Source organism: Mercurialis annua, linkage group LG7, assembly GCF_937616625.2.
Source record: "Mercurialis annua linkage group LG7, ddMerAnnu1.2, whole genome shotgun sequence".
NCBI classification, from domain to species: domain Eukaryota; kingdom Viridiplantae; phylum Streptophyta; class Magnoliopsida; order Malpighiales; family Euphorbiaceae; genus Mercurialis; species Mercurialis annua.
The window spans coordinates 23,420,404-23,432,089 of NC_065576.1; the positions used below are offsets into that span (position 1 = coordinate 23,420,404).

Genomic DNA, 11,686 nt, shown 5'->3' on the forward strand with positions numbered 1-11,686 from the left:
CGGATTTGTGACGGAAAATCCATTGTGACGGATCAGTCTGTCACAAATTTTCTGAAGTTATAATCTGTCACAATTCCGTCACAAAATTGTGACGGAATTGTGATAAATATGCTGGTCACAATGTAATTAAGAGAAATATTTGGTCATTTACGCGGTTAATTTTCTTTTGCGCGGTTTGTTGTATTTTTCAAGGGGGAAATTTGCTAATTTTTCAAAATCGTTCTCTCACTTTGGCTAAAAAAGAGATTGAAAAAAAACCTAATTACTCTCTCTTTGCCAAAAAAACCTAATTACTCTCTCAATCTCTCAGTATCCCAGGAAGAACCGCAGGCACAGTTTCAGCCATTCGCTGTAAGTTTATATTCTCTAACAATTTGCAAAATAAAAAGCTCAGTTTTTGTTAATTGATTTAATTTTGACCTAAGATTTTCAAGTTTCTTGTTAATTATTTGATTTTTTTCAATTATGACAGCTCAATTTCACGTTAATTGATTTTTCCTAACCTTTATAATCTTGCTCTAACACTTACAATTTTTCCCATCACTTTTTTCAAATAGAAATTTGTTAATCCCTAAGTCCTATTTTCAGCAGATATAGAAACTCAAAGAGGCACTAAAATTTGATTTGGCTTACCATTTATGGAGAGATGGCTGGTGATAGAAGTTAATTTGGTAATGGTCCTTTGCAGAGCTCCATTTCTCTTAATTCAGGTTTATCATTTATGTGTTTAATTATATTCTCAGCTTATCAGTTAAAATTGGATTACTGACCAAATAAGATGTTGAAGGTAAACAGAAAATTTTAGTTATAGTGAGAGATTAGCAACAGCAAGCATAAGTATCGAAATTATAATTTTTTTGGAAAATCTTATACAGAACCCTTAATTTCTGTCTAGGTCTTTGTAGGCTAAAGATCTCACCATGTGGACCCGAAACACACTGAAAGCTTAAGCATATATGTGCGCCATTATTAGGTGAAAAAGAAAGTAAGGTATTTATCCTCATTATAGCCATGTTTTTTTCATTGCCTTATTCATAATCAAATTGCTCCATTTTGTTGTCGGTAAAGATTCAACTTTATATTAAAGATCTAAAGTGTTTTAACTTAATTATTGTTCATTAAGATTTCAGTTAATTAGCCTTGTACATCTTTTGTAAAATACTGCAGATTTGATAATGTTGTCTCAATTTGCAACCTTTTATAATGTTGGTTTCATTATGTTAATATGATGTAGAATAATAGATTTGGTACTTAAACAACTGTAATAAATGACTTTCATTGGAGTACTTTGTAGAAAGCTATGAAGTATTATGTTATTTAATTGACTTAATCCAGATTAAGTAATTTGAATGTCAGTTAAGTTGTAGCTTTTGATATTTGATCTGTACAAATGAACATCTCTCCATCATTTGTGGAATAGCTTTTGATTTAGTTACGTATGTGGTTTGAGTTTTGGATTTTTTTTAATAGACTCAAGTATCTTGAATTAGTGGAGAGTAGAATCTGCTTTTAAGTTTTAGATTCTCCCCGTTCGTTAAATTTTCTTTTAGTTCTGTTTGATATATATTCTCACGCAGTTAGTAGATATTTTATATATCTTGATGACCAAGGCTTTTAGTTTATTGGAGGCTTTTTGTTACCCGTTCGTTCTTATATCAGCCAATTCTTTCACCCATTTAGGTTGCTGTCGTGTTGTTCTTCGTCTTCTACTGCCGTGTTTGTCTTCCCTGCTGTAGCTGCTGTTTCTCTCCTCCTCTTCCATACTGCCTCTACTTATGTTGCCTTCTTCGTGTCGCCGATGCTTTTAACAAACAAAGGTTTGTATCAATGTTTGTTCATTGTTGACTTTAATCAATTGTTAAATTCAAGTGCATAGAGTTTTTTTATCCTATATATATGATGACATGGTGTTATTAATTATTATTTTTGAATTTTTTTATGATGGTATTTTGTAGATATATTTACATTGTATATAATATTTATATTGTATGTAATAATTTAGCTATATGACATCAGCGATGTAGAATGGATAGGAGTCAGTGATGCTAATGTTAATAATTAGATATGCAAAAAATGATATGAACAAATCATGATTGCGGGGAAATAGACAGGGATTAATGATGGTACCAATCATTTCAGCTAAGACTATTCATTAAGTGTTAGACAAATATAATGTCATCCACTACTATTTTCTAAAATATACAACAACTTAAATTGGGTCCATTTTCTTCAACTTATACACTACACTAGTTACAGCTAATGGATCGGGCGAAATCACAAGTTACAGGTTGCTTACAACTTTTTTTATTTTTTTATTAGTGTTCATGTTTACTAAGTGTGTTAGTTTTCTTTGATGGTTCTAAAAGCCTATAATTCAAGCGAGTCATCAAAACTTTACTTTAGGTTTTGTTTTCACTTGATTCTCTTTTCTCTAATTATGATCTCAAAAGGATGCTAATAAGCGCACATTGCAAGTTTAATAACTATCATAAAATTTTCTTATAGGTTCTAATTGAATTTAATGGCACTTTATTTTTGATTTATGTCAAAAGAAAGTTTTTCCAACAATTTGATGGCTCTTTACTTTCGAATTCTGTCAATTTAGATTCTTTTGTGCTGTAATTTGTTCTTCATTGATTTTCTTCCAATTTTGATTTGCTTTATATAGATTACTACATGATTAATAATAAAACAATAATTAACAACATCAAAAAAATCCCAGGTTGACAATGGTGAGATTCTGTTATTTGATTTGTTTACATTTTTGTTATTTGATTTGTTGATGTCATCAAAACAATGCTACATGCTTATGTTATTTGATTTGTTTACATTTTTGCACATGTATATAGACTAAGCTTATGTTTCCTTTTCCTCATTCTTTCTTGTTACATTTGTTTTTGCAGGTGTGATTTGGAGACAAATTCAGTTCTAATAGCTAAACAAGAATAGAAGCAGTTATTCAAAAAAGAAATTAGAAACAAAAAGAAACAAATCAAAGAAGATTTTTGACATTTTCTTTCTCTCTTTGTAACAGTAATTCATTTGGAGACAAGTTTAGGACAAGTTTTAGGCTCCTTTCTCTTTTCAATGTGAATCTTTTTCTTCTCACCCTCACCGATCTCACTACTCATCAGGTTAGCTGACTTACATTACTAGATATAGACTTGCATTTTAGAAGCATTGGCAGGTATAACTTGTGGACAAGGGGAATGGTGGCTGTAATTTGTTTAAGTTCTATATATGAGTCAGTGAGTGGCACATGATTCAGCTAACTGTTTCTCTTGTGCATTTTATCAGAAAGTTGAGATGACCGTCCTTTCTCACGTTTAATTACAAACCGTTAGTTTATGTACTTGCATTGCACTATGTTTGTCTATTTTGAGTTCTCTTTTTTTATACTGGCATGATTAATATATAGCACCAAAACCATTTAAAACATCACATTCTTTGAAGACCTGTTTTGTAAACAACAAATGTGTCCGTAGAAAAAGTAACTATATTGCACACACTTATTAAATCTCTAATTTCTTTTACATTTTCAGCCGCTAGAAATTATCTGTTGTGCTTTTCCTTTTCAGGTATGAAGCGTAATTTCATAAAGATAGCTTCTTTAGAAAAAGAAGCATCATCAAGATTACGGCACAAACCAGCAGCGCTATCTGTACCATCATGAAAGAAACAAGCAGTAGCACCTGCAGTACCTTCAGCACCTCTTGAACCACCACGGGCAGCACCTCGAGTACCACCATGTGCAGCACCTATAGTTCCACCACTTGCACCACCTCTAGTGCCACCACTTGGACCACCATCAGCACCACCTCTAGCACCACCATCTTTAGGAGATGATAATTTGGAGAGTCCTTCTACCACCATACCTTCTCCTTCTATATCATCAAATATAATCTATCACGGATACAACCATATTCCTCACATACATGCAGAGTCGAGCAGGTTCGATATCATTTATTTTAATTTTGTTTCTTTATATGTACATTATAAATTCTATTATAGTTTGTTACAAGTTTAATTTGTTATTTTATTTGTTTGAAGGCTTCTTCCTAATGGCCATGCTATAGCTGAGAGCATTGCTGATGCATTTAGAGAGAAACAAGACCCACATGGATATAACTGGACTTTAGTTAATAAGGATGTAAAACAATTCTATTGGGAAGATTTCAAGGTTATTATATTCTTACTTAACTATGTATATTTAGGTAGCAATAATAGTTTTTATTTATTTTTATTAAATTTTTCCTATCCTAAAAACCTTGGGTTGAAATATTTGATTCATAATTGTTACAGAGAATATATACATGGGATCCTCATGCTGAGATGTTGATCCAGACCAATTGGAAGAAACTTGCATTAGTTCACTACAATAAGACACTTCATAAATGGAGAAAGAATTGGAAGAAAAAAGAAGAAATACCTCAAGGTGTTAAAGATGATGTTTGGGCTACATGGCTTATTAAGTGGGAATCAGAAGATTGGAAAAAAAAATCTGAGAAAGCTAGGAAGAACAGGCTATCAAAATCCGGTGGTTCCGGTACCGGTATAGCTAGGCATACAGGAGGTTTCAAATCTATTTTGGAGCATACAAAATCAATGGCAAGTATTTATTCTTTACTTTTTAAAATATATGTCGCCTTTTATTATAATTTCTATATAGTTTTTGTTATTTTGAATGATTACATTTTTTATTTTATAGGAAATAGAAAATGGTGGAGAGGTGGATCCATGGGAAGTTCATAAAAAGTTGCATAAGAGAAAAGATGGAAAATTTGTTGACAGTAAATCATCAACTATTAATGTAAGGGTTAATACTTTTATTGTTTTAATTATTTATTAATAATTTGTATTGCAGTGTTATAATTTGATAATGTAATAAGCATAATGTTAATATGCTAATTGCATTGGTTTAATATGTTATGCAGGATAAGATGGAAATTGCTATAGCTATCGCTAGTCAGCTAAATGAAGATGGGAGCATGCCAGTAGTTGATATCCGCTCCATTTATTATGATGTTGTTGGCGGTGAAAACAAGAAGCGAGTGTATGGATTAGGCTCTCAGGCATCAGTATTCTATCCCCGTAATTGTTCATATGCTTCTTCTTCTGGATGTAGATCAGATGATGAGCATACGAAGCAGATGATAGAGGATCATTTTAATGACCAACAACAAAATCTTACACAACAGCTAGACACTTTACGTGAGCAACAAGAATCCTTACGTAAGTATCAAGATACATTGCATCAACAGCAAGAAGATTTAGTTAGAAGGGAGCAGGGACTACATGATACTTTGCAGCTAGAGTTATCCAAAAGACAACAAAAACTTGAGGATACGATGTTACTTCGGATGCAGGAAATGTGGAAGAATATGCAAAAAGGTGTACCACCTAGCGGAGAGGCTGAGGTTTGATGATTAGGGGCCATCGAGTTATATTCCGTAGTTTTATTATTATGTTACTTTATCGAACTTAGTTTTATTATTATGTTACTTTATTAGTTTTATGTATTGACATATTTAAATAGAAGAGTTCACTTTTAATTTGAAATAGTTGTATTAAATTTTAATATATTTAACAGGTTATGTTTTGTATTTTATAATATATTATTAATTAATATCAGAAAAAATATGGCAAATCAAAATATTATAATTTTACATATTGTGACAGATTAGTAAAACAAGGATTGTCACAAAACTATGACGGATTAGTAACAAAAAAATTGGCGTCACAACGGATTTTAATGGCAATAACATTTGTAATTTTGTCATAAAATCCGTCACAATTTGTGAAGGCATAATCCGTCACAATTTTTGAAGGCCTTATACGTCACAAGTCCATCATAAATTGTGACGGATTTTATGACGGCATACTATTTGTGACAGATAATTTAGTCACAAATTTGTCACAATTTGTGACAGAATAGTGACGGCTAGTTGTTTGTGACCGATAAATGTTGTCACAAATAGTGACAGAAAAGTGACGGACGTAGCCGTCATAATTTGTGACAGATAGTTAGAGTGTCTTAGTTAGATTTGTGACAATCAAATCTGTCACACTGACCGTCACAAATTTGTGACGGAAATGATTATCCGTCACAAATAATTTGTGACTAGGTTTAAAGTGAGGGAGAGAAATTTGTCACAAATCCGTCACAAACTCGGTTTTGTGACGGCTTTGTGACGGATTTTGCCGTCACAAATTCCTGGAATTTTTGTAGTTAAAAATGTGAAACGTTTGGATTTGTTTCATAACGTTTTAAACGTTTGGTTTTAATTCGTAACATTTGTAAATGTTTGGCTTAAATCGCAAAAAAAGATAAACGTTTGGATTTGTTTCGTAAAATTTGTAAACATTTGGCTTATATTGCTAAAAAGACGAAACGTTTGGATTTGTTTCGTAATGTTTGTAAACGTTTGGCTGAAATCGCTAAAAAGGGGAAATGTTTGGATTTTTTTCGTAACGTTTGTAAACGTTTGGCTCAAATCGCTGAAAAGGTTAAACGTTTGAAATTTCGTAACGTTTTTAAACGTTTGGCTTAAATTTCTAAAAAAGTGAAACGCTTGGATTTGTTTCGTAACGTTTGTAAATGTTTGGCTTAAATTGCTAAAAAGGTGAAACGTTTGGATTTGTTTCATAAAATTATAAACGTTTGGTTTTGCTTCGTAACGTTTGTAAACGTTCGGCTTAAATCCTAAAAAATGTGAAACGTTTGTATTTGTTTCATAACATTTGTAAATGTTTGGCTTATATCGCTAAAAAGGTGACACGTTTGGATTTGTTTCGTAACGTTTGTAAACGTTTGGCTTAAATTGCTAAAAAGGTGACACGTTTGGATTTGTTTCGTATCCTTTGTAAACGTTTGACTTAAATCGCTAAAAAGGTGACACGTTTGAATTTGTTTCGTAACCTTTGTAAACGTTTGGCTTAAATCGCTAAAAAGGTGACATGTTTGGTTTTGTTTCCTAACCTTTGCAAACGTTTGGCTTAAATCGCCAAAAAGGTGAAACGTTTGGATTTGTTTCGCAACGTTTGTAAACGTTTTTTTTTTAAATTGCTAAAAAGGTAATACATTTGGATTTGTTTCGTAACCGTTGTAAACGTTTGGCTTAAATTGCTAAAACGGTGAAACGTTTGGATTTGTTTCGTAACGTTTGTAAACATTTGGCTTAAATCACTAAAAAGGTGAAACGTTTGGATTTGATTCTTAGCGTTTGTAAACGTTTGGATTTGATTCTTAGCATTTGTAAATGTTTGGCTTAAATCGCTAAAAGGGTGAAACGTTTGGCTTTTTCCGTAACGTTTGAAAAAGTTTGGCTTTAGTCGCAAAAAAGGGGGAAACGTTTGGTTTTGTTTCGTAATGTTTGTTAACGTTCGGCTTAAATCGCTAAAAAGGTGAAACGTTTGGATTTGTTTTATAACGTTTGTAAACATTTGGCTTAATTTGCTAAAAAGGTGAAACGCTTAGATTTGTTTCATAACGTTTGTAAATGTTTGGCTTAAATTTTCAAAAATGTGAAACATTTGGATTTGTTTTGTAACGTTTTAATCGTTTGGCTTGAATTGCTAAAAAGGTGAAACGCTGGGATTTGTTTCGTAACGTTTGTAAACGTTTGGCTTAAATTGCTAAAAAGAGGAAATATTGGGATTTGTTTTGTAAGATTTTAAACGTTTGGTTTTACTTCGTAACGTTTGTAAACGTTCGGCTTAAATCGCTAAAAATGTGAAATGTTTGTATTTGTTTCGTAATGTTTGTAAATGTTTGGCTTAAATCTCTAAAACGGTGGAACGTTTGGATTTGTTTCCTAACTTTTGTAAACGTTTGGCTTAAATTGCCAAAAAGGTGACACGTTTGGATTTGTTTCGTAACCTTTGTAAACGTTTCGCTTAAATCGATAAAAAGGTGACACATTTTGTTTTGTTTCATAACCTTTGTAAATGTTTGGCTTAAATTGCTAAAAAGGTGAAACGGTTGGATTTGTTTTACAACGTTTGTAAACGTTTTGCTTAAATTTCTAAAAAGATAACACGTTTTGATTTGTTTCGTAACCTTTGTAAACGTTTGGCTTAAATCACTAAAAGCGTGAAACGTTTGGGTTTTTTTCTAAACTTTTGTAAACGTTTGGATTTGTTCCATAACGTTAGAAAAAGTTTTGCTTAAGTCGCAAAAAAGGGGAAACTTTTAGTTTTGTTTCGTAACGTTTGTTAACGTTCGGCTTAAATAGCTTAACATGCGAAATGTTTGGATTTGTTTTATAACGTTTGTAAACGTTTGGCTTAAATCGCTAAAAAGGCGAAACGTTTAGATTTGTTTCAAAACATTTGTAAACATTTGGCTTAAATTGCCAAAAATGTGAAACATTTGGATTTGTTTCATTAATGTTTTAAACATTTGTCTTAAATTGCTAAAAAGGTGAAACGCTTGGATTTGTTTTGTAAAGTTTCTAAACATTTTGCTTAAATTGCTAAAAAGTTGAAATGCTTGGATTTGTTTTGTAACGTTTGTAAATGTTTGGCTTGAATCGTTAAAAAAGTGAAATTTTTGGATTTGTTTCGTAATCTTTGTAAACGTGTGGCTTAAATCGATAAAAAGTTAAAACGTTTGGATTTGTTTCGTAACGTCTGTAAACGTTTGGCTTAAATCGCTAAAAATGTGAAATGTTTGGATTTGTTTCGTAATGTTTGGCTTAGATCGCTAAAAATGTGAATCATTTGGATTTGTTTCGTAACGTTTTCTAACGTTTTGCTTAAATTGCTAAAAAGGTGAAATGCTTGTATTTGTTGCTTAACGTTTGTAAACGTTTGGCTTAAATTGCAAAAAATGTGAAACGCTTGGATTTGTTTCATAACATTTTTAAAAGTTTTGGCTGAATTTGTTAAAAAGATGAACCGCTTGGATTTTCTTCGTAACGTTTGTAAATGTTTTGCTTAAATTGCTAATAAGGTGAAACGTTTGGATTTGTTTCGTAATGTTTGTAAATGTTTGGCTTAAATCGCTAAAAAGGTGAAACATTTGGATTTGTTTTGCAACGTTTGTAAACGTTTGGTTTCAATCGCTTAAAAAGTGAAACTTTTGGATTTGTTTCGTAAAGTTTGTAAACATTTGGCATAAATTGCTAAAAAGGTAAAATGTTTAGATTTGTTTCAAAACATTTTAAACGATTGGCTTAAATCGCTAAAATGGGGAAATGTTTGGATTTGTTTTGTAACGTTTGTAAACGTTGGGCTTAAATTGCTAAATAGGTGAAATGTTTGGTTTTGTTTCGTTACATTTGTAAACGTTCGGCTTAAATCGCTAATAAGGGGAAACGTCTGGATTTTATCGTATCGCTTCGAAACGTTTGGTTTAAATTGTTAAAAAGGGGAAGCGCTTTGATTTGTTTGGTAACGTTTGTAAACGTTTGGCTTAAATTGCTAAAGAGGTGAAACGCTTGTATTTAATTAGGAACTTTTTTTTAAACGTTTGATTTAAATTGCTAAAATGGTGAAACGCTTGGATTTGTCTCGTAACGTTTGTAAACATTTTGCTTAAATTGCTAAATAGGTGAAACGCTTGGTTTTTTTTCATAACATTTTTAACGGTTTGCTTTAAATCACAAAAAATGTGAAACGTTTGGATTTGTTTCGTAACGTTTTAAACGTTTGGTTTTAATTCGTAACATTTGTAAATGTTTGGCTTAAATCGCAAAAAGGATAAACGTTTGGATTTGTTTCGTAAAATTTGTAAACATCTTGCGAAAATTGCTAAAAAGGCGAAATATTTGGATTTGTTTCGTAGCATTTGTAAACGTTTGGCTGAAATCTCTGAAAAGGTGAAACGTTTGGATTTGTTTCGTAACGTTTGTAAACGTTTGGCTCAAATCGCTGAAAAGGTTAAACTTTTGAAATTTCGAAAAATGTGAAACGCTTGGATTTGTTTCGTAATGTTTGTAAACGTTTGGCTTAAATTGCAAAAAAGGTGAAACGTTTGGATTTGTTTCGTAAAATTTTAAACGTTTGGTTTTGCTTCGTAACGTTTGTAAACATTTGGATTTAATCCCTATAAATGTGAAACGTTTGTATTTGTTTCGTAACGTTTGTAAATGTTTGGCTTATATCACTAAAAAGTAGACACGTTTGGATTTGTTTCGCAATGTTTTTAAACATTTGGGTTATATTGCTAAATAGGGGACACGTTTGGATTTGTTTCATAACCTCTCTAAACGTTTGGCTTAAATCGCTAAAAAGGTGACACGTTTGGATTTGTTTCGTAACCTTTGTAAACGTTTGGCTTAAATCGCTAAAAAGGTGATATGTTTGGTTTTGTTTCCTAACCTTTGTAAACGTTTGGCTTAAATCGCTAAAAAGGTGAAACATGTGGATTTGTTTCGCAACGTTTGTAAACGTTTGGTTTAAATTGCTAAAAAGGTAACACATTTGGATTTGTTTCGTAACGTTTGTAAACGTTTGGTTTATATCGCTAAAACGGTGAAACGTTGGGATTTGTTTCATAATGTTTGTAAACGTTTGGCTTAAATTGCTAAAAAGGTGAAAGTTTTGGATTTGTTTCCTAGCGTTCGTAAACGTTCGCTTAAATCGTTAAAAATGTGAAACGTTTGTATTTGTTTCGTAACCTTTGTAAATATTTGGCTTAAATTACTGAAAAGGTGAAATGCTTGGATTTATTTTGTAAAGTTTGTAAACATTTGAGTTAAATTGCTAAAATGTTGGAATGCTTGGATTTGTTTCGTAACGTTTGTAAACGTCTGGCTTAAATCGCTAAAAAAGCGAAACATTTGGATTTGTTTCGTAATGTTTGTAAACGTGTGGCTTAAATCACTAAAAAGAAGAAACGTTTGGATTTGTTTCATAACGTTTGTAAGCGTTTGGCTTAAATTGCTAAAAATGGGAAACATTTGGATTTGTTTCGTAACATTTTAAATGTTTGGTTTTGCTTCGTAACATTTGTTAACGTTCGACTTATATCGCTAAAAATGTGAAACGTTTGTATTTGTTTCGTAACGTTTGTAAATGTTTGGCTTAAATTGCAAAAAATGTGAAACATTTGGATTTGTTTCGTAACGTTTTAAACATTTGGCTTAAATTGCTAAAAAGGTGAAACGCTTGGATTTGTTTTGTAAAGTTTGTAAACATTTGGCTTAAATTGCTAAAAAGTTGGAATGCTTGGATTTGTTTCATAAAGTTTGTAAACGTTTAGCTTAAATCGCTAAAAAAGTGAAACGTTTGGATTTGTTTCGTAATGTTTGTAAACGTGTGGCTTAAATCGCTAAAAAGGTGAAACGTTTGGATTTATTTCGTAACGTTTGTAAACGTTTGGCTTAAATCGCTAAAAATGGTAAACGTTGGGATTTGTTTCATAACGTTTGTAAACGTTTGGCTTAAATCGCTAAAAATGTGAAATATTTGGATTTGTTCTGTAACGTTTGTAAACGTTTGGCATAAATTGCTAAGAAGGTGAAACACTTGTCTTTGTTTCGTAACGTTTGTAAACGCTTGGCTGAAATTGCTAAAAATGTTAAACGCTTGGATTTGTTTCGTAACATTTGTAAACGTTTGGTTGAATTTGCTAAAAAGGTGAAACGCTTGGATTTTTTTTGTAACGTTTGTAAACGTTTGGCTTAAATTCCTAAAAAGGGGAAACGTTTGGATTTGTTTCGTAATGTTTGTAAATGTTTGA

General features: G+C 31.8%; 1 protein-coding gene and 1 long non-coding RNA gene across 2 annotated transcripts; both read left to right on the forward strand.

Moving 5' to 3' along the window:
- Positions 1-566: 566 nt before the first annotated feature.
- Positions 567-3,025, forward strand: LOC126655068 (uncharacterized). The gene is made up of 4 exons (XR_007632869.2): positions 567-671; positions 906-990; positions 1,681-1,817; positions 2,904-3,025. It is a non-coding gene; the product is annotated as an uncharacterized LOC126655068 (long non-coding RNA).
- A 10-nt stretch (positions 3,026-3,035) lies between these two features.
- Positions 3,036-5,603, forward strand: LOC126655067 (uncharacterized). Its single transcript, XM_050349072.2, has 6 exons — positions 3,036-3,134; positions 3,579-3,951; positions 4,051-4,180; positions 4,303-4,608; positions 4,709-4,810; positions 4,935-5,603. The coding sequence occupies exons 4-6, from the start codon at positions 4,333-4,335 to the stop codon at positions 5,421-5,423; spliced, it is 867 nt and encodes a 288-aa protein (XP_050205029.1). The 5' UTR covers positions 3,036-3,134; positions 3,579-3,951; positions 4,051-4,180; positions 4,303-4,332; the 3' UTR covers positions 5,424-5,603.
- Positions 5,604-11,686: the final 6,083 nt, after the last annotated feature.

Bases quoted from the DNA above. Each gene is read 5' to 3' on its own strand.
- LOC126655067 (XM_050349072.2), top strand. From the start codon at position 4,333: ATGTTGATCCAGACCAATTGGAAGAAACTTGCATTAGTTCACTACAAT. The intron at 4,609-4,708 runs GCAAGTATTTAT...TTTATTTTATAG, and splicing joins TGGAGCATACAAAATCAATG to GAAATAGAAAATGGTGGAGA. The intron at 4,811-4,934 runs GTAAGGGTTAAT...TATGTTATGCAG, and splicing joins GTAAATCATCAACTATTAAT to GATAAGATGGAAATTGCTAT.